Source organism: Ursus arctos, unplaced genomic scaffold, assembly GCF_023065955.2.
Source record: "Ursus arctos isolate Adak ecotype North America unplaced genomic scaffold, UrsArc2.0 scaffold_4, whole genome shotgun sequence".
Classification (NCBI taxonomy): Eukaryota; Metazoa; Chordata; class Mammalia; order Carnivora; family Ursidae; genus Ursus; species Ursus arctos.
In genome coordinates, this window is record NW_026623056.1 from 49170484 (window position 1) to 49194000 (window position 23517).

Sequence of the window (23517 nt, forward strand, 5' to 3'; positions counted from 1 at the left end):
ATGATACCAATTTTCATGGATAAGGACCATATCTCTTTAGCTACAATATTTTCTAGATAGAAATAAGTCCATATTTAATCATTACCTAGTCTGTATTTAAATGTTGGACCATAAATCCTATTGTTCTATTCTATTTTTTGCACTGTTGTTTATTTTTAGTGTTTTATTAAATACCACTTGATTTCAAATGTAATCTTTTAGAAACCAGCAGCTCAGATAATACAGAGGTTAGTTCTCAAATCACTGGAAATAGTTTTATAAGAAAGGATTGAGAAGGATAACAAAAAGAGAGTGAAACATATTCTTTACTCCCCAAGTTGGCTTCTGTCAGTAATCTGTCTTTTAATTGACAGGCACATATTACCTGTAATAAATACGCTGAAATTTGGTTGCTTCTATATGTCCCTTCTACACTAAAGTGAAATAGATACACCTAAGAAATTGGCCATAGCCTGGGTCCTTGAAGAACTTTAAGTTATGAGGTGCTGCTTTGTGATATGCCAAGAGCGTGCCAGCATAGATTTAAATCCCAGACTGGCTGCGTACTATATATGCAACTTAACCTCTTTGCTTTAGTTTCCTTATTTGTAATAATAATAATAATAACTCCCACTGCTATCAACTAAGGATAATTTTTCTTAGAGAGGGATGGGGGAAGGGCAGAAGGAGAGGGAGAAAGATTTTTTTTTTAAGATTTTATTTATTTATTTGTTTATTTATTTATTTAATTTTAGAGCTTGAGCTGGGGGAAGAGGGAAGGAGGAGGGAGAAGGTGGGGGGAAAGAATCTCAGACAGACTCCCTGCTGAGCCTGAAGCCCAATGTGGGGGCTCCATCTCACAACCCTGAGATCATGACCTGAGCCAAAACCAAGAGTTGGATGCCTAACCGTCTGAGCCACCAGGCGCCCCTATGAGGATACAATTAAACAGAATTTAAATCGGCAGCATTAGTCAGAAGCTGTTAAATTAATGTTTGTCAGTAGTAGCAATGGTGGGACTGGTAGAAATAATGTCACCGTTATTATTTTCATGCTCTGTTTTCATGACCAAACTCTAATTTTCCAGGCTTCATAATAAATAGGATTTTTTCTGTTAAGTAAATGTTCTCTTAATAGGGCAGTAATACCCTCTGAGGAGGAAAAATACCAGTTATTCAGTGTTAGTTCTTTATAAATTCCTTGTATCTTTACTGTTAAGGAATTTATAAAGCCCATATTTTAATTTTTTTCCATATTTTAAAATATGGTAAGAAATATGGACACATACTAAGTATCTGTCTTTACCTTCAGAATATGTCTATAGATGTTCATTCCAAACATTAATATTCCATTTCTATGGTGTTGGTGGACTTATGAAAAAGCTATGATTGCTTTAAAACATTATAAATGAAGGATATATTTACAAAGCCCAAGAATATACATTCAAAAGCTAGAATTCTAAGAGAAATTCTATTTTTTTTTTATTTATGAAAATAAATTCTATATTTTGAAAACTTGTTTGGGTCTTTCAGAATAAAAATAGTATTAAATGAGCACTTAAAAATGAGTCAAAAGAAAATTAGAGAAGATATGCAGTAAGAGTTTCTAGTACTAAGAGCCTGGGATAAGATTAAAAAGAATATTACATAGTCAATGAGAAGTATCCTATGCCAAAGATGTTTTTTGGAAGGTGGTTGCTTTCATGCATAGTCAACTGGAGAGTGATATAATTTTTTCTTTCAGTGACTAAGAATCTTTCCAATTGGAATCTTTCAAATTTTTGTGACCCTAGTTTCAAAATACAACTCAGGGATGATAAGGGATAATAAAAGCAACAGCAATAATAGGTACCACCTGTTGGGAAAAAATGCAAAATACTATTAAGCACTTTCTATATATTCCTAATTTATTCCCCAACAACAACACTATGAAGAGATATTATTGACATTTTACAGATGGGAAAACTGAGACTGAGATCAAGGCAAGTGGCTTGGTCTGTCTCTTTTCATTGAGCCATGCAGTTTCCTTTTTTTTTTTTTTTTTTTTGGAGAGGACTAACTAGCCCCTACCATGCCCTTTAATAGAAAAGTCATGAGTGTTTTCAGTCCCTCATATCAGAAGCATATCTAACCCTGTATCCAACAAGCAGTTTCCATTTTTAAAAAATCAGTTTTACTTCCATTATGATTATTCCCATCTTTTTCTAGTAAATATTGCCTCACAGCTGAGAAAAAGATATAAAATGGGTATATTTGAATTCAGGGCCCTCCCCTTCCCTCCCTTCCCACCGTCTGTGAGGACAGAAAGCCAACTGGGAGATAGGTTGGGAATAGAAGAGTTTGAGGAAGGAAATACTAAATACCAGCCCTTAGTCCTTTGGTAGCTGCACTAATGTGTCCAGATACAATGGCCAGTGCCTTCTAGTTTAATTTTGGAATTTTGGAAGGGTGGTCATACAAAATTATTAAGAAAGAGCTATCCTCCTTTTTCGATTTTTAAATATACCATTAAAACTTCTTCCCAAATTGAGGTTGGTGATTATATCTTCCTCAGTCTTTCATAGTTTCAGTTTTATTTCCAGTCTCCCTCTCCCACCTTTGGTCTCAGTGCTGATAGCAGAAATCCCCAGGAACTTGCCTTTGCAGCCTTCTCACTTTCCCTGATGGCTACATTCGTGTATTTTGAGTGGGGTTTGTTGTTCTTTGTTGTTTTTTGAGTTTTTAATCCTCTGCATGATCTTGTCACATACATTAAACTAAACTCCAATTGAGAGCAGGGAAAAGCAACTAACAAATTTATAAATTATGTTCTTAATCTGAAAGTCTTTCTCTTGGTTAGTCCTGCAAGTTCATAGAAACATTGCCTTTAAGTGACATTTATGGAGATCGTTATGCATACTTTAAGGTCATAGTTTTTTTAAAAAGGATAATTATCAGGAAGGCATATGTAAGCAATAGGTACAAAACTTTGTAACTTACATAAGCAATAGGTACAAAAATCCCATAACTCTATAGTTCAGAATAATGAACTCTCATTCATTATTTGGTTAACTATTATTTGCTACATGATTTTTAAACCCAATTTTTTTTTGTAGCAGCACCATGAATGCAGTGGCCTTTTCCCCAGCTATATAGTAAAGCTCCATAGAGAAAGAAACGTGGCTTCTACTCAAGTACCACTTCTCATACACTGCTTTCCCCCATACTGAGCGTTCCAACGAGAGCAGACTGTCCGACTTGCCTAGCAAAATCACTGGTTACCAGTCCAAAGCTGTCATCAGTCTTCACAGTTACCAAGACTTCTGTATTCCAGTAAAGGGAAAGCAGAAATGGTCAATGAGCAACTCCCAAAATGCTTTGGGACCTTCATCATCCACTCACCACCCCCATCTGGAAATTGCTAATGCGTAAGATCAGTAGGCCTCAAGAACTGCAGTCTAAATTGCTCACTTTTATGAGAATGACTTTATGATGCTGTTAGCCTTAAGAACAATGAAATCAGCTGGGATGTAAAGACAAGTATTTGTTGGCTTTTTCACTTTTCAGAATATGAAGTTATATCCAGAGAAAATGGGTCATTCAGCGGAAAGAACAAGTCCATTCAAATTACAAATCAAACCTTCTCCACAGTAGAAAATCTAAAACCAGATACAAGGTAAGCCACCTGTGCTGTTACAGGTGAATTCTGAGAGTGTGAAAGTTGTAACAAAGGAATGAGATGACATCGTCTGTCTTTGTCTTAAGGGACGGTTTAGTTTGCATTTCATTCTTTGGCTTACTGTGCACAGCAGTAGATACCTCTAGAGTCATGTTTTGCAAATACACAAGTTATTGGTGGGGACACAAGAGCCGACAAGGTGGTCTTGTAAGTTAGCATTCTAGGTGAGAACATTGAAACATAGAAGGTCATTAATACCAAATGTTGATGTTAAGTACCAAAATTTAGAGAAGGAAAGGTCTGTAGACCAGACACAACTGGAGTGTGTATGATGTAAACTCAATCTGAAAACAGAAGAATTTGGCTGACCTGCTGGCAAGAGGAGGGCAAGGAAATAAAAGCTATGTAACAGATGTAGATGAAAATTTGTGATCGTTAATGCTTCAAATAACTACAGACCATTCCCTGGCATAGCAGTCCTTTGCTGTTGGGGTCTTTTTATCACAAACAAATGAGAATCAATTTTTGAAAATAGAAATATATAGTATTAGCAATTCTCTACAATAAAAAAAAGACTTTTCTTGGCACCTCTTATTACACATTGGTACCAGGTTTTTTATATTACTGTATGGTTTTGTCATTTCTTTTTAAATCTAAAATACCCAATATTTTATCAGCTCATTGTATTGCAAGAAAAATAAGGACCTTACACACTTCTAGCAATGTAATAGGGAAGGTTGTTTTGTTTTGTTTTACATGGCTAAATCATCAAGTTTATTACTCAAGGAGATTCTTGAATGGATACAGCCAAGCATTTCCTTAATAAAGCCAATGTACTAAATTCATTTTGGGACTAAATAGCACTCTCTGTGGAAAATCAATTTCTTTTCTCAAACTCCAGAACACTGTTTGATAAGCTGTCTGTGCTTTCAGTTAAAATGAAAACACCCTCACATCTTAAGTTCAAGTACAGCAAGCCACATAGATCCGTTTTCAGAGAGACACAATCAGGAATCTTTCCAGATTGAATATTTCATAGGTTGATAAAGTTTCTTGATATCTAAAAAGATCAGCAGAGGCAAAGACTGGAACTCCAGCATTAGAAATTTGTTCATACGTTTTATTTATATCTTTCATTGTCATCAGTTGATTGAATTGAACCAGATATTGAATACGACCCTCAAAAGAGCCTATTTTAGTTCTGATAACAAAGAACCTCTTTTAATCTTTTTAGGAAAAAAGAAAGCATCTAGTTCATTCTAGGTGGTTTGCTGTGTATAAACTGTAGTCCTATAGTGCAAATATAATACTTTCCACAAGCATTTTTTTCTTTAAAGTTCTCTATTTTGAGCTGTAATATGGAAAATTTTACAACTGCTATTTTTTTAAAGGATTTAAGGTAGCCAAAATAAGCATGTATTTCAGTAAAAGCCTATTTGATGATCTTGGTTCTGTTTCCTTAGTGAGATTAACAGGGAGAGAGAGACTATTTTTAACATAATTATTTTAAGGAAAGAGTAAAAAAGAAAAAGTTATTTAGTTTGGACTTTTTAAAAGGTGGATTTGGGCTTACAGAATGTGGATGGTTTCCAATTTCTTGCTTTTTATTTCATTTAATACATTGAAAAGCATATTAAAAGTATCTAATTTCTAAATGTTCATTGTGTTCCTTTTCTGAATTAGGCGATCCTCAAATCTTCTCAGAGTTCACCTATTAGTCATGATCAGAAGTAGAAAATAATTATTTCAGTGACATTTTTAAGCCTGATTTGTTTATAAAAGATGTGTGTTTCCATTCAGCTAAGATTTGTTAAGTGTCAGCAGTGTGGTTGGTGTTGTGACTACACACATGAATAAATGTGGTGCCGGAGCTTGAGGTAGTGGGGTCGGCAGTCAGTAACCGATCATTCTATACAAAGTGGTGAGAGCTCTGGAAAAAATATGTACAAGTTGCAAGGGGAACGCAGAGTGGGTGGCACTTGACAAAGTCTGGGGAAGTTGGGAAGACTTCCTAGAGGAGGTGACAACTGGGCTCAGGCTTGAAGAATGTGTAGGAAGGAGCTAGCTACGTAACTGTGGTGGGGAAAGAAATACCAGAGACAATAGTCCACGTCAGTGCAGAGGCCCAAATGGCATGGTTGTGTACAGTGGAGAGTCCGCTGCTTTCCCCAGTGAAAGGGGTAAAAAGTGGACAGAGGCAGTGGAAGCAGCAAGAGGCTGTGGAGGGCATTCTGCGCCAGATCAGGGACCTTGGTCAACAGATGGGGAGACCCAGAAAGATGGTAACTGGGAGTGACTTGCTCCAACTTTTTTTTAAAGTATTGTTATGACTTTGATTTAGTTGGAGTAATCACTTTTGGTACTAGAGTCACTTACAATGAGGAACAGTTGGTAGAATAAATCGAACAAAAACTTTTTGTTAATGTCTTGCAAGAGTGCCATTTTGGCATCTTGCCTAATTGGCCAAATAGGTGCATAAGAGAAGAGGACCCCTGGGCTAAGTTGCATTTCATTCTGGAATCACAGGACTAATTAGTCATGGAGTTCATGTCTAGCTTCTGGCTGTAGTTGTCGTAGGACTTATGCTAATTGTTTCTGGAGTTTACCTCAATTATAGGACTTACACTAATTGTTTCTGGAGTTTATAGCCTTGTGCCTTTTATCCCGCCATGGCGTAGGTGTCTTTCCTGTCACTTCTGTCTTGTGAAGGCCTGATGGGCCTTCTGAACAGGGACCCCTACAACTACCCAAATCTCAAGATAAGCAAAGCCCAAAGGAGGCTCTTTCTGGATTTGTCTTTGGGAAAAAATAATATTAAGTTTAGGAATCCCTGAAATCAGAATCCCATGCCAGTTTTGCCAGTCGGCATAAGTTTTTGGGGTCATTAAGTGTATTTATTTGGCTTATTTTATTGGTATAATTGAATGAAATCCTTTCAGCTATAAGGACTGTTTAAAAAAAAGGATTGTTAATATTCATATCTATGATTTGACCAGGACTATACTGCGAGTCCCTAATGGGTCATGATTTTAAAGTTGCATTTCAGCAGTTTGAAAACATTTCCCCATTTGGGACAGATATGATACACATGAATATAAAGGTGCTCTGATGAAAATTGTTTAGTCTACAATTTGTGGAACTTTGTGGTGGTCAGGTAGTTCAGTCCCCGTGAGTGGGAATGCAGTCTGTGCTCTCTTAAAGGTATGCTAGAGATTAATTTGTTCATTTAACAGACAAGAAAAAAAACGTTTTCAACTGAACTATTATGAGTTGAAACCCCTATTAATCAAAATAATGAGTTAAGAATAAAGTGAAGTTGAATTATTTCATTTAATTTGAGATTTCTGAAGCCAGAAGCACCTGGGAAAACAAAAGTAACACCCATGAAACAACTGGAAAGCATGGTAAAACAGCATAAAAGATCACGTAGGACCTACTGAAGTCTTGCAATTTAAAAGAGGAGAGAAAGCCTCACAGAATACTTGATACTAGACCTTGATGGTAAAGGATATAATTGAATGGGACAGACTGGCAAGAAAAGAAAGAGCAGCAAAGGTATTGTTCCTCCCAGTCAAGGCCACGGGTATGACTTGGGCGAATTACAAGTCGTCCTCCGAGTTACTACTGACAGGGTTGGTCAGAATAATAAAATTACGAGTGCCAAATGTGGGTTTGTTAGCTTTTGGTTTTTTTATGCAAGCTTTTTCCATACTATCTTATGTTGTTAAAGCAAGATTTCTTTCCATTATATATTTTCTGCCCCAACCATGATCCAAGATTAATGCTAATAAAAGACACGCTGTAAAATAAAGAGGAAGTATGTACAGGATGCAGCCACCAGGTGGTTTTTATTACCTATAAAGAATGACTTTAGTCACATTTCAGTGCTCAGGGAAAATTGTATTCCCAATAGGCAAACTTTGAATTATAGCTGTTAAAGTCCATCACCACCACCACCACCACCACCACCACCACCACCACCACCCCTCTGTGAGCTTCTGGAATTCCCTCTCTGAAGAGCTAGGAGATAATAACTTTTGAAAGAATTACTGTAGCTGTGTTCCAATTTCAGGAGACACATGTATATAATTTATTTTAGGAGCATTTTTCATCATTTGTCTTGACTGAAAAACATGAGATCTAAAAAAAGGTGATAATTACTGGCTGACCATTTGTTACACACCGGGACGGGAGGAGTAGAGCTTGACGATAGAACTTTTAACCCAAAAGAATCAATGCAGAGAAAATAGACCCCCAGAGCTTTTTAGGTTAAAAATTCCAAGGAGTCTAGAACCAAAAGTACAGTGGACTGTGTTACCTTTTTCCTCTCACCCTGTATGCCAACCTTCTCCTGGCCTGTTGTTACCACGTAGCCAGGTTTTTATCTCCTTTGCAGAAGCTCAAAAAATGACCACAGGGAGGGACCAGCCAACAGCTGTCTTGCTGCAGGAGAGTTTGGCTACACACTGGTATGAGATGTTTCTATCTATAGAGTGGAGCCCCATGGCTGCTCTGGGGCACCTGGCTGCAGTTCCAAAGGTGACACAGTAGGGACTACCCCAGCCTTGCCAACAAATGCTTGCAACCTCGGTGGGCTTTGGTCGTGTCTTTGCATGGGGAGGAGGAGATGTGGTGTGGAGTCATCAGGTGAAGCAGGAGAGATGAACTAACAGAGGCACACACTGTGCGGCAACTCCATCTCTTTCTTTCCAGGACCCCCTCTCTCACCACCTACCCCTAAAATACAAAGAAAATATCAATATGTGGAATCAGTACCCAACTAGCCCACTCCCCAATATTTATTTTCCATTTATTTCCCCCATGAAACCTCAATGTGCGGCTCTTGTTGAGCCGAAAGAAAAAGAAAAGTACTAAGAGGAGCCTCTCCTATCTGCAGCCAACCACTTTGTGTGCAAAGACCACTATGGTTATTTTTAGTTCGGGGAACAGAAGAACTGATAAAGTAGGTGTCGGACATGAAGTCTCATACCGCTGCTTAAGGGACCAGGAAGTATGAAGTAACGAATTGATCTCCAAGTCTCTCCCACTTCTAAAATGAGACATTCTTATGCTATCCAAAGATATCACAGAATCAGTGGGAAACTGGCACTGAAAATAAACCCCAAATCTAGGTTAAGTATGACAGCAAGTAGAACGTCCTGATAAACCATTTTTCTTTGAATCTCTATCTGTGGTCCGCAGTTTGTTTTCAGACAGATTGTTTCTAGCACACATTTGGATACTCCATTGATAGGCTAGGTTCTTCCTGATGAACAGGCTGGACAACACAGATGGACACACAGTCGCTACACGGAAAAGACGAAAAGCTCCATAATCTCTTCACATGGGCCCTTCTCTCCTAACTTGACTAAAAAACTGAAGAATCCGTTGTGTGTGCCTGATACACATGTGGCCTGGCAATTTCCTATGGAAAATGTAGTCTGTCTGGTAATTATGATATAAATCAAGTTCACTTAATGTACTCATGTACTTCTGTCCTCTGTAGCCCGGGAAGTTTCTGGAGAACAGTTCTTCCTCTAAAACTAAGGCACACTGAAGTTTCCTATCGCTGACAGCGAGGACAGTTCGGGACTATCGTTGATGTTGTTTGATTTAATAAAATCTTGGCCCTAAAAGTAAATGGGAATAGAGGCAGCAACTTCTCATAAACTATAATTCTGGCCGCACAAAAGCAGCATGTGGAGTAGCCGTTATGCCCGTATTCATGGTGTTCTGTGAAATTCCGGTCTCTGCAGATTCTGTATTAACTGTTCAACATCTTTTCTCATGGGCTTTGTAGAAAGGAGTAAAATAAACGAGCAGAGCATTAGGCACTTCATTGATTTTCCTTGTAGGTGTGGGTAGCAGGACCATCGCTTCATCATTGAAGAAAGAAATTTAGGGGATTGCTCAGCTTTGCAACTTTTCTTCTGGCAAAAGTATAGCTAAGAGCATGGAACTCCAGTAGTCTATAAAGAGAGTAATTATTCTTTCACATGAATATATTCTTTTCATTACTTTTCACTTAGAATTCCTTAGTCGGGGGAGGGGGGCAGAAGTACATAGCAACACTGTAGACTTGGAGTGCAGCCCAGATCTGGAATTTCTTGTCCCTGTAGAAATGGGAGATACGAGAATGTCCCTGAGGACGTACTGGGCAGCTGGTTGATGATACCTGATGCCTGTTGATGCCTGCTGATGCCCTGGTCCTCTGCCCTCTGTCCCTGATCAGGACTTATTTTATCCTCTAATGAATGTCCCTGCAGCTCTGTCCTTTTGGTCAGTACAATGTCTACATGTGGCAGGTATCCAGAAATGCCTGGAGAACTGATTGATTGGATTTCTCTTTCATTATTTGAGTGCTCGTTACTCATTTTTTCATATTCTGCTCTCCCATTTCTCTCCCCCTGCCTGAAGCCCTACCCGAATAGGCCTCAAATATTTCAAGACCACATCGGGGTAGTATTAGCTAACCAAACCACTCAAACAACAGGCAGATAAAGGGTGGCCTTTCTATAGAAAAGGCAGGTTGCTTAAAGTTTGAGACTTTTGCTAGAGTGAAAACCAACTTTTAAATCAATGGGAGTATGTAAGTAAAAAGTTCATCAAATAATGAAAACTATAATTTATCTCTATTAGAGGCAAAAATAGAGGGAAACTGTTACAGAGAGAAAGAAAGGAAGGGAAGGCAGGAAATGACAGAAAAATGTGTCTACCCTATAACCAAATCTGAAAGTTAGTTCAGATTAGATTCTACAGGTTGGAGTGTCCCCATCTCTGACAGTTTCCCCCATGAACTACAGATCCTACTGTTTGAAACCCTGGTTTTTCACTTTTCTATGAATCGGTATTTAGTTTTTACGCTGATTTTCACAGTTGTTCTCAAACTCTACCCTCTGTTATCCCACTCCTCTGAAATAGTGTTTTAGCACTTTCTAGACTCTTAATTGAAATCTTAGAATTTTTTGTTAATGTTTTTCCTAGCCTATGGAGCTATTTTGATGGCAGACAGAAGGACTCATCTGCTGAATTTTTATTCTTCCCAATAACGCACTAGCTGTACCCTTATTATAAACTTTACAACCCCACAAGCAAGTACGTAGATACAGAAGAGTTCTGCCTTGAGAGTTCTATGGCAATGTTTGTCAAGTTCCCCAATAACAAAATCAGCTTTTAAAAGATTTTCTAGACATAGAAATTTAATACTAGAGAATGTTTATAATCGCTTACTATGTACCAAGCACCTTGCTTTTGTAGGTGTTATCTCATTTCTTCCTCACAAAAAAACTGAATGAATTCTGTTCATTCCGCTTCCTAAATTCTACTTCCCAGAACCAACCATTCTCAATTTTTTTTCCAGCTTTATTATGGTATAATTGACAAAACTGTAAGATATTTAAAGTATATACAACATGATGATTTGATATGCATACACATCGTGAAATGATCCCCCCCCCAATCAGCTTAATTAACACAACCATCACCTTGTGTATTTACCTATTTGGGGGCAATGGTGAGAACATTTAAAGTCTACTCTTAGCACATTTCTTTTTTTTTGTTTTTTAATATTTTATTTATTTATTCGACAGAGAGAGAGACAGCCAGCGAGAGAGGGAACACAAGCAGGGGGAGTGGGAGAGGAAGAAGCAGGCTCATAGCAGAGGAGCCTGATGTGGGACTCGATCCCATAATGCCGGGATCACGCCCTGAGCCGAAGGCAGACGCTCAACCGCTGTGCCACCCAGGCGCCCCAGCACATTTCGATCATACAGCACAATGTTATCAACTATAGTTGATAATGTTACACATTAGATCCTCGGATCGTATTCATCTTATAACTGAAAGTTTGTATCCTTTGACCAAGATCTATTTCCCCCAGCCCCTGGCAACCACTTTTCAACTCTATTTCTATGAGTTTGACTTTTTTTGAGATTCAACATGTAAGTGACACCATGCAAGCGTTTCTTTTACTCCACATCCTCACCAGCATTTGTTACCTCTTGTCTTTTTGTTAATAGATACCCTAACAGGTGTGAGACGGTACCTGATTGTGCCTTTGATTTGCATCTCCTGGACAACTAGTGACGTCAAACACCTTTTTATGTACCTGTTGGCCATCTGTATAACTTCTTTGGAAAAAATGTCTATTTAGGTCCTTTGCCCATTTTTTTAATTCAGTTACTTGCTTTTTTGCTATTGAGTTGCTAGTGTTCCCTATATATTTTGTATATTAGCCCCTTAACACACACACGTTTTACAAATATTTTCTCACATTCTATAGGTTACCTTTTCTTTGTGTTGATGCTTTCCTTTGCTGTGCAGAAGCCTTTTAGTTTTATGTAGTCCCACTTATTTTAGCTTTTGTTGCCTTTAATTTTGATATCAAATCAAAAAAATCATTGCCAAGTCTGATGTCAAGGAGATTACCCCCTATGCCGTTAGCTTTGTGGTTGCAGATCCTATATTCAAGTATTTAATCCATTTTGAGTTAATTTTGTGTATGGTGTAAGATAGTGGTCCAGTTTTATTCTCTTAGATGTAGCTGTCCAGTTTTCCCAACACCATTTATTTGAAGAGACTGTCCATTTCCCCAATTGTATATTCTTGTCTCCTTTGTCATAAATTCACCATATATGGGTGAGTTTATTTCTGTGCTATTATGTTCCATTAATTTATGTATCTGTTTTTATGCCAATACCATACAATTTTGATTACTAAAGCTTTGTGCTATAGTTGGAAATCCAGGGCCATGATGCCTTCAGCTCTGTTCTTTTTCAAGATTGCTTTGGCCATTCTGGGTCTTCTGTGGTTCCATACAAATGACAGGATTCATTGTTGTATTTTTATGGAAAATGCCATTGAAATTTTGGTAGCAATTGCATTAAATCTATAGATTGCTTTGGATAGTAGGGAAAATTTAACAGTATTAATTCTTCTAATCCATTAACATGGGATGTCTTTCCATGTACTTGTGTTTTCTTCAATTCCTTTTGAATTTCTTAGTTTTCAGTGTACAGATTTTTTACCTCCTTGGATAAATTTATTCCTAAGTATTTTATTCTTTTTGATGCTCTTATAAATGGAATTGTTTTCTTAATTTCTCTTTCTGAAAGTTCATTGTTGGTGTATAAAAATAAAACTGATTTTTGTATACTGATTTTGTATCCTGCAACTTGACCGAATTTGTTTATTCTAACAGTGTTTTGGTAGAGTCTTTAGGGTTTTCTATATATAATACCATGTCATCCACAAATAGAGATAGTTGTACTTCTTCCTTTCTGATTTGGAGGCCAGTATTTGGGGGGTTTTTTTTGTTTTTTTGTTTTTTTGTTTTGTTTTTCTTGTTTTGTTTTTTTTTGCCTAATTGCTCTGGTTAGGATTTCCAGTATTGTCAAATATAAGTGGCAAGAGTGGGCATCTTTGACTTGTTCCTGATTGAGAGAGAAAGGTTTCAGCATTTCACTGTTGGGTATGATGTTAGCTGTGGGCTTGTCATTTATGGCCTTAATTATGTTGAGATATGTTCCCTTCATACCACTTTGTTGAGAGTTTTTGTCATGAAAGTATGTTGAATTTCGTCTAATGCTTTTCTGAATCTATTGAGGTCGTATAGATTATCCCCTTTCATTTCTGATTTTATTTATTTGAGTCTTCTTTTTTCTTAACTACTCTAAAGTTTTGTCAATTTTGTTTATCTTTTGGAAAGCCAGCTTTTAGTTTCATTGATCTTTTCTATTGTTTCTCTGGTCTCTATTTCATTTATTTCTATTCTGAGCTTTGTTATTTCCTTTCTTCTACCAACTTTGGGCTTAGTTTGTTCTTTTTTGTAGTTCTTTGAGCTGTAAAGTTAGGTTGTTTATCTTATATCTTTTTAATGTAGGCATTCATCGTTATGTATTTCCCTTTTCTAATTGCTTTTGCTGCATCTCATGTTGTATTTCCATTTTCTTTTGTCTCAAGATTTTTTTTATAATATTTTTTATTATGTTAGTCACCATACAGTACATCCCTGGTTTCTGATGTAAAGTTCGATGATTCATTAGTTGCGTATAACACCCAGTGCACCATGCAATACGTGCCCTCCTTACTACCCATCACCAGCCTATCCCATTCCCCCACCTCCTCCTCTCTGAAGCCCTCAGTTTGTTTGATTACTCTTTTGATTTCTTCTTAGACCCATTGGTTGTTCAGGAGCATGTTGTTTAAACTCCACATATTTGTGAATTTTCCAGTTTTCTTCATGTAATTGATTTCTAGTTTACCATTAGGGCTAGAAAAAAATGCTTGATTTGTTTTCTTTAGTTTTTTCAAGTCTTTTTTTGTGGCCTAAAATATCCATCCTGAAGAATTTTACATGTGTGCTTGAGAATATGTATTCATACGGAATGTTCTGTAAATGTCTGTTAGACCTTTCCAGTCCAAGGTGTCGTATAAGTCCAATGTTTCATTATGATTTTCTGTCTGAATGGTACCCCTGCTTCCTTTGCTTTCCATCTGAATAGTATATCTTTTTCCACCCCTTCACTTTCAGTCTGTGTGTGTCCTTAAAGCTGAAGTGAGTCTCTTATAAGCAGCATTTACTTGGTTCTTGTTTTTTGCCTATGAAGCTGCTCTCTGTGTTTGAATTGGAGAATTTCATCTATTTACATTAAAAGTAATTATTGGTAGGTTTGGACTTACTGTGGCTATTTTTTCATTGTTTTCTGGGTTTTTTTGTAATTCTTTTGTTCCTTTATTTCCTCTTTTGTTCTCTTGCGATTTGATGATTTTCTATAGAGGTTTGCTTTGATTGGTTTCTCTTTATCTTCTGTGTATCTACTATATAGGCTATTGTGGGGGTTGTTTGTTTTTTTTTTAATTTAACCAAAGAGGTGAAAGTTTGTTTTTTAATAATTTTTATTTTGTTATGTTAGTCACCATACAGTACATGCCCAGTTTTTGATGCAATGTTCCATAATTCATTATTTGTGTATAACACCCAGTGCACCATGCAACACGTGCCCTCCTTAATACCTACCACCGGCCTATCCCAATCCCCCACCTCCCTCCCCTCTGAAGCCCTCAGTTTGTTTCCCAGAGTCCACAGTCTCTCATGGTTCATTCCCCCTTCTGTTTACACCCCCCCTTCATTCTTCCCTTCCTTCTCCTACCAATCTTCTTGCTATTTCTTATGTTCCATAAATGAGTGAAACCATATGATAATTGTCTTTCTCTGCTTGACTTATTTCACTTAGCATAATCTCCTCCAGTCCTGTCCATGTTGCTGCAAATGTTGGGTAATCATTCTTTCTGATGGCTGAGTACTATTCCATTGTATATATGGACCACAGCTTCTTAATCCAGTCATCTGTTGAAGGGCATCTTGGTTCCTTCCACGATTTAGCTATTGTGGACAATGCTGCTATGAACATTGGGGTGCATATGGCCCTTCTCTTCACTACGTCTGTATCTTTGAGGTAAATACCCAGTAGTGCATTTGCTGGATCACAGGGTAGCTCAATTTTTAACTTTTTAAGGGACCTCCACACTGTTTTCCAAAGTGTCTCTACCAACTTAGAGGCTATTGTTTTTGTTACCATGAGGCTTACACAAACCATTTATGTCAGTGTATTTTAAGCTAATAACAACTTCAAACACATGTAAAAGCTCTACACTTTTATACTTTCCTCTCCATGTTGTATTTGATAACAAAATTTACTTTTTTTACATTGTTATAATCATTAACAAATTGTTGCAGCATAGTTATTTTTAATAGCTTCCTCTTTTAAACTTCACATTACAGTTATAAGTGATTTGCCCCACCATGATTACATTAGAATATTCTGTATATAACTATGTATCTTTACCAGTGAGTTTTATACTTTTATATGTTTTCTTGTAACTAATTGACATCCTTTATTTTCAGCCAGAACTCTCTTTAACATTTTTTATAAGGCCAGTGTAGTGGTGATGAATTCTCAGCTTTTGTTTGGGAGACTCTTCATCTCTCCTTCAATTCTGAAGGACAATTTTGCTGGATAGTTTTTTTTTTTATTTGTTTAACTTTAGCATGTTGAATATGTCAGGTCCACTATCTTCTGGCGTGAATGTTTCTGCTGAAAAATCTGCTGATAGTACTATGGAAATTCCTTTTATGAAACAGGTGCTTTTCTCTTGCTTCTTTTGGGTTCTCTCCTTGTCCTGAACTTTTGACAGTTTAATTATAATGTGTCTCAGTGTGGATATCTTTAGATTCTCCTATATGGAACTCTCTGGACTTCCTGGATCTGATGTCTGTTTCTTTCCCCAGGTTAAGGAAGTTTTTAGCTAGTATTTCTTTACATAAGCTTTCTCCCCGTTTCTCTCTCCTCCTTCTGGGACCACTATAATGCATATCTTGGTCTGCTTGATGGTGTCCCATATGTCTCTTAGCAAATTCACTCATTTTCATCCTTTTATCTTTTGGCTCCTCTGATTAGATGAATTCCTCTGCCCTGTCTTCAAGTTTGCTGATCCTTTGGTCCACTTCATCTAGTCTGCTGTTGAACTCCTCTAATGAATTTTTCAGTTCAGTTATTGTGTTCTTTGGCTAAGTGATTTCTGTTTGATGACTTTTTAAGTAGTCTCTCTTTGTTGAAATTCTAGCTTTGTTCATTCATTTGTCTCTTGACCTTGGTAAGCATCTTTGTAACTATTACTTTGAACTCTCTGGTAAATCACTACCTATATCATTGAGATCTGTTTCTGTAGATTTTCCTTGTTTTGTTTGGAACATATTCCTCTGTTTCTTCAATTTCCTTAATTCTTTATTCATTTCTGCACATGAGATAAAATAGCCACCTCACCCAGTCTTGATAGAATGGTCTTGTGTAGCAAATGAATCTCTTGAATCAGCCCGGCCCAAGTTCCTGGTTGTCCCTCAAACCACTGAGGTTGTACAAGCCACCTGCTTTGTTGTTAGTGGCTCCCCATAGCTGTAGGCACTCCAAAACCCATCGTTGTCCCAAAGGTGAGAATTGCAATCAGCACCTGGATGCAGGCTAATTATCAACTGGACCCTCAGATAGCAGCTGGGATACTATGTATTTAATCCCCCTTCAGAGAGACACTGAAAGATGGGCATTTTTGCCTGCTCTCTTTGTGCTAGGCCCAGGATATAGCCAGTAGGAGTGCTTCTGTACCTGTTAAAAATGCTCTGTGTGCTACGGTATTATGGGACTCAAGAATGCAAGCCCCATTGGTTCACCAGGCAACTGGGGACATCCCTTGAACAGCAGCCACAAAAGCTGGGGTGCCAGACATTTGTACACTCCTTCCAGGGAGATACTGGTGACTTAGTTTTACTGTTGCAGCAGGCTAGAGGGAAGGGATGAGGAAGGCGTCCACCAGTTTCCCAGTCTCTGGTGAAGACTGTAGCCAGACAGTACATATGTGGTATAGTTAGAAACCTCACCCTCAGAGAACAGCTAAAAAAAAAAAAAGTTTTTAGTATTTGGGAGAGAGTGAGTGAGAGAGGACAAGTAGGGTGAAGGGCGGATTACAGTTATAATCCTGCTGAGTGGGAAGCCTGATGTGGAATTCGATCCTGGGACTCTGGGATCATTACCTGAGCTGAAAGCAGATGCTTAACCAACTGAGCCACCCAGGTGCCCTAAAAAATTTTATTTAAATTCAATTTAGTTAATATAAAGTGTATTATTAGTTTCAGGAGTAGAATTTAGTGATTCATCAGTTGCATATTACACCCAATGCTCATTCCATCAAGTGCCCTCTTTAATACCCATCACCCAATTACCCCATCCTCCCACCCACCTTCCCTCCAGTAAGTTTGTTCCCTATAGTTAAAAGTCTCTTATGGTTTGCCTCCCTGTCTGTTTTTATCTTATTTTTCCTTCCCTTCCCCTATGTTCATCAGATAGCAGCTTTTAAAGTCTGCAAATAAACCTCTTTCGGGGAAGACTGGTATACAGGAGGTTTTGCCCGTTCTGTCTGTGCTGAGCCCTGGGGGTTTAGATGGTTAAGAACTGCTTCTTGGCTACAGTCCTGTGGGACTTATGAATGGAAGCTCTATTGACTTTTAGAACTAGGTGTTTATGGGCCTCATCCCTCATGTGGGAGTCTTAAAAGTTGGGGTACTAGATGTGAGGTCCAAACCATTTGCTCCTCATGGAGAAGCTGGGAGTTGGGGCTTTGCTCCCGATTACAGGACACTGTGCCAGGAGCAGAGTTTATGGCAAGAGTGTGTCTAAGGCTTTCCTACCCGTGTCAATGTGGGTGTTCTTTCATTTGCCCAATGTGTATGAGCTGCATGGCTAGTTTCTGGATCTTTCAGAGCACACTGCTCCATGTGCAGCTGTATATATGATGTGCCTGTGGGAGGGGAGGCACTCAGGAGCTTCCTATTTCACCACCTTAGTCAACTCTTCTCCATTTTCAACTATTTTCACGATTTCTTCTGTTAAATCCATATTTCTAGACCATTTCTCAAAAAAGGCAAAATACACCATTTCCCTGTTCCATGTGTTCATGGCAGTATCTCCTAGAATCCCTCACCACCATCTTTTGCTTCTATGTGAACTCCCCTATCTGCCATATCGTGTCTCCTTTTACTCCTTTCCTTTGTGGCATTCCTTGAGAAATACATCTTTAGAATAGATTATTATGGAAGATAATATTTTTGAAATCTTGTCCAGAAATATTCTTGTTTTACTGATACTCTTGTTTAGGTGGACACAGATTTTAGAATAAAATGAAGACTTTTGAAGGCATTGTTCTGTTTTGTTAAGTATTTTATTTATTTTAGAGATAGAGAGGGAAAAGCCAGGGGGAAGGAGGAGAGGGAGAGGGACAAGCAAACTCCACACGGAGTGTAGAGCCTCACGTGAGGCTCAGTCTCACCGCCCTGAGATCATGACCTGAGCTGAAATCAAGAGTTGGATGCTTAACTGACTGAGCCACCCAGATGCCCCTGTTCCACTGTTTTCTAACTTCCAGTGCTAAAAAGTCAAATGTTAGAAATTCTGAGTCTGGATCCTTTGAATGGGACCTATTTTCTTCTCAGAAACTTTTACGATCTTGTCTTTATCCCAGTGCTCTAAAATTTTTCAATTTGTCTGCTTTGGTTAGTCTTTTTTTTTTTTTTTTTAATTTTTGTTGAGCATATAGACCTTTTAAATCTGGAAACCCATGTCTTTCAGCTCTGAGAAATTACTTTCTAGGATAATTATGCACCCTTTCCTCTCCTCTCCTCTCTCTTCTGGAATCTACTAGTTAAGTGTTATATTCCCTAGAACAATCAGATTTCCTTATTTTTGCTCATTTTTCATCTGAGTTTTTGTCCTAGTATTTGTAACATTTAAACTTGATCTGCCAAAACTTCTAATGTTTTATTCTACTTTCAAAATGTCTTTTCTGAAAATTTTTAATAGCATCCTATTCTTACTCCCTATGTGAAATCAGCATTTTCTGAGAAATTACTGTTAGACCTTGAGTGTTATAAATCTCATGAATGTGCTGAGAAAGATTTTGCCACTTCGAATATTTTCTTTGTATAGGGTTTAATCACCCCAAAATATATGCCTTTTAGTTTCCCTACTGTTAATTCAACTTAGTTTTAAGTGATTTCTTCAAAACTTGTCAAATATCATAAAGTGTTGGCAAGAAACAGGAAAAGTAGCTTATGAACATCTGTAGCCATGCTACAAATGGAGCTGAAGTGTAAATAACTGTGTAATAAAAAGACATGGAGATGATTCCAGCAATCAGACTTGGCCAAAGCACAAGGTTTTTGGCAATGGCTTGGAATGTGGAATGCATTGCCCACTTAAATCAAGGTCCAGATGCTTGTAATTTCTTTTTTCCAGTTTCCATTCACCATAATAGGGTGTGTGTGTGTGTGTGTGTGTGTGTGTGTCTGTGTCTGTGTGTCTGTGTCTGTGTGCACACGCACGTGCAAGGTCCTCAGGCCTCTGGGCAAGAATTTAATCTTTAGACATTATCCCATGCCCAAACAGCTTATGTACATGCAATTTATTTAAATGAGTGACATGGATGCTTTTATATCAGCATTCTCTTATTGCAAATGATAATGGCACCTTGTATCAGTTAAGTTTACCAAATGCTTTCATGTGTGGTCTCTCACTAAAAACCCTGTAAGCTTTAATCCTTATTGCACAGCTTGTAAAAGCAGACAGTAATAGTACAATGATTAAGTCTCATTGTTCTTAACCGAAAAATAGGTCATACTGATCTTGTAGTGTTTGTGTGTTACGTTACTTTATGTATGTACAATTAATGTGTCTGATATATAGCACTCAGAAAGTGGTTACCTTCGTTGTAGTGCTAGAATCTGTTGTCTTATAGATTCTAGCTGTCTTGTAATGCAATGCCTCAGTAATCAAGAATCTGATTTCCTGGAGCTCCGGAAAGTTCCCTTACTGCTCCACTCAGTACCCTCTGTACCAAATAGAGCTGTCATCCCTCTGTTTTTCACTCATTTATAAAACGTATTTCCATCTTTTATGTGTTCTGCATTCTTATTCAATTACAAACTTCTCAAAAATGGGAATTATCTCCCAACAGCCTTCTACAAATTTGAGACGCAATACTATCGGCTGACTCAAGTTGGTTTTACACTCAAAATTATTTTCCTGCTAAGTCTGCCATTGAAAAGAACTCTTAGTTTCAGGCAAATGGCAAACAGCTTTACTGCTTGAATTTCTTAAAAGGATTTGCTCTAAGTAGTCTATGAATGAAGTGTGTCAAATACTGCATAGCAAGTTAACGCATAATTCTTAGAATCAAACATACTTAGAACGCCAAGGGATCTAGGTTTATTTTGTGTTTTGTTTTTTAATGTAAAAAGTCAAGGCCTAGTATATATGAATCTGATTTGTACAGGGAAAGTCAGTTCTTGTGCCCATACTCTTCATGGTGATACTACCATTTCCCTATTCTGGAGATACGGCTTCCTGAGACCCACGAACACCAGAGTTCCAGGAGATAGAACGAGGAAGTCCTTGCAAAGAAATACTTTCACGTCACCTGTTCCCATAGCTTAGTCTAGTAGTTCTCAAATGCCAGTGGGTATAGGATTCACCTCAGGAACTAGACCCCCTCAAAAAATTGATTCAGTAGCCAAGATGAAGCAAGAACTCTGCATTTAAACAAACTTTCCCAAATGCCACTCTGTCATGTGTTTCTGACATATGTAGTTCAAGCCCCACAAGGAAAAACATGGGCTAAGTCTGAGGCCATCCCCAGGGCTGGCATAAGAAGAAATAAAAGGCAACCTTTCCATCAAGTAGCTAAGTAGCTAAAACATTTGAAGGATAGAGAGACTCCTCGTTGCTGGCATTAGCCTGGGTCCACCACATACCTCTTTCCTATATGTTCCTTACCAACTTGCCTAGTTCTTTTTTTTTTTTTTTTTTAAGATTTTTACTGGGTTTTCTTGAAATCATGGTTCTGGTTAATGAAAGTATCTCAAAAAATTATCTATAAAAGATTAACAGGAAAAAATATGTAGGGTTACATTTAGTCCCAAGCTGCCTGCCTAGTTGTTTCTACTAGTGAACTGTCTTTTTAAAGACTCCAATCTTTTTTATTAACTTAATCCTTGTACAAAATATTAGACAAGGTGTTTGGAAAGTAAAGAGTTTATTTCCCCAGGCTGCTTCTCAAATATATGTGTACTCACTGTCCTCAAGGTTTCTAAATAGAATCAGGAAGGATTTCAGTATAACAAAGGAAGGTTGCTTAGTACCCCTGAAGAATATATTACAATTTCTTTAAAAAATTTCTCTCCTACACAGCTATGAATTCCAGGTGAAACCCAAAAACCCACTTGGAGAAGGCCCAGCCAGCAACACCGTGGCATTCAGTACCGAGTCAGGTAATCCCATCAACAGTAATTCCCAGCAAGGATGGAAAGCGCCACAGCATTTTGCCTAAGGAGCTTCTTTGAAACCCAGCTAAACAAACAGTGTATAAAGTGCTTCTTGAATTTTGAAAAAGCAAACTGATAAAGGTAGCCTAAAGGAAACACTGCATGTTTTCTCATTTATTTTGATGTAAAAAAAAAAGGCATTATCAGTTTAAAAGATAAAAGTATAGTATAGTATACGCAAAAAACTAGTGAATGAATGTTCCTCTGTATGCTTAGAATAAACGCCTAGAATCGAAATATCAGACACGGTACATCCAGAAAGGGAATTCATTTGATAGTTTTTTTGATAAGCAGCTGTGAAATTTTCTGACCTCGTACACTCCAATTCCTTTAAAAGATATATCCGTACTCAACATTATTTGTCATTTTTACACCAAATGCACTTCATGGCATTTTGGTGATTTTACCATCAATAGTTTCTGTCTGAATCTAAAAGAGGAAGCTTTAAAATGCAGTGAGAGCTTGAAGAGCAATAAAGATTCCAAAAGATACAGCTGAGTACCTGGCAGGAGACTGTTCAACAGAAAATAATTCTAAAGCAAAACACACTTTCAAATTCAGTCTTTAGCAAGAGTGTACCACTTTCCAAGTCAGACTTAACCGTAAGCATCCCTCTTCTTCACTACGCCACGGGCACCCTGGCGCTTACTTACCTGATGTCACATCTGACTCTCTGTTTGCTCTTTCTCTTCAGCGGACCCAAGAGTGAGCGAGCCAGTTTCTGGTAAGTACTGTCTTGGTGTGAACACAACGACATGCTTTTCTAAACTGATTCAATTACACAGGCATGGCAGAATTTTGGTCTTGATTTCATTTTAGTCCATTTAGTCTTAGAGTATCAGCCAGGTGGGAAGTGAGCATTCCCTAACCTTGAGTACCTACAATGTATGGAGAACAAGTTGGACAATTTGAAACTCATTCATTCATGCACCAGGGCAGCTCAAAATTTCTGTTCAATAAGTCAAGATATAACATCCTCATTCTCACTTTTAATAACAAGTCACAGTAAAGCATCTGTTTAAATTATATACCATGCTACCGAAAAACCCCACAAAAAAACAAACAAAACCCAAAAATCTAAATTTGCTCTAAGGGGATGCTATCTACATCGAGTCCTGCACAGATTCTCTGAAACCTAAACATACTGCTTATCTCACTATTGACAGGAACTTAAGTGGGAGTTTCTATGTTTAAACTGTTATTTTGGCTCCAGTATTTAGCATTGGAGAAAACCAGGTATCAGCATGTTGACAATGAACTTTGCCAACAGCTTTTTAAAAAACAATTGAGGACAGCTCTTCAATACCCAAAATTGAATACTAAACTCAGAGCTTGTGTTTTCCTTCTGCAGCAGGAAGAGATGCCATCTGGACTGAAAGACCCTTTAACTCGGACTCTTACTCAGAATGTAAGGGCAAACAGTATGTCAAACGGACATGGTATAAAAAGTTTGTAGGAGTGCAGCTGTGCAACTCTCTCCGATACAAGATTTATCTGAGTGACTCCCTCACAGGTAAGCAAGGCTACTGGCTGTTTCGAGCCTTCAGGGAATGCTTCACAGCGTTCTGTAACTTGGCCTCTTCTGTGGATGGCTCCAGAGACTGAGGTGTGATATAAACACGGCTCTTCCTTTCGAGCAAGACGTTGCCGGAATGCTTAGCCTGGGATTTGAGGCATGCTACTAGAATGTAAATAATGAAAACGCAATATGAAACAAAATCATCAAGGCAAACCTGAATGTAACAGCACTTGCCACACTGAAGCTCAGTTTTGTTACAGCCACCAGGGACAGAGAGGCTACTGATAATAAAATGTGTGTGTGTAACAATCATCATGGAAGGAATAGGGCATATTTAAGATTTAAACCTCCCAGAGACAAGATCAAAACACGTGACCGCAAGAGTGGTAACGCCTTGCTCCAGACGCAGTGGCACTGTTATCTTCTCTTTTGTATT

General features: G+C 38.0%; 1 protein-coding gene across 50 annotated transcripts in view; it reads left to right on the forward strand.

The window, feature by feature from the left end:
- ABI3BP (ABI family member 3 binding protein) overlaps window positions 1–23517 on the forward strand; it is a 235006-nt gene that overhangs the window by 208211 nt on the left and 3278 nt on the right. For all 50 annotated transcript variants that reach the window (XM_026492204.4, XM_044381625.3, XM_026492194.4 and 47 more), the window contains 4 exons: window positions 3525–3633; window positions 21429–21508; window positions 22257–22286; window positions 22914–23075. In XM_026492204.4, coding sequence (XP_026347989.1) covers window positions 3525–3633; window positions 21429–21508; window positions 22257–22286; window positions 22914–23075 — 381 coding nt within the window. The remainder of the gene's footprint in view (window positions 1–3524; window positions 3634–21428; window positions 21509–22256; window positions 22287–22913; window positions 23076–23517) is intronic.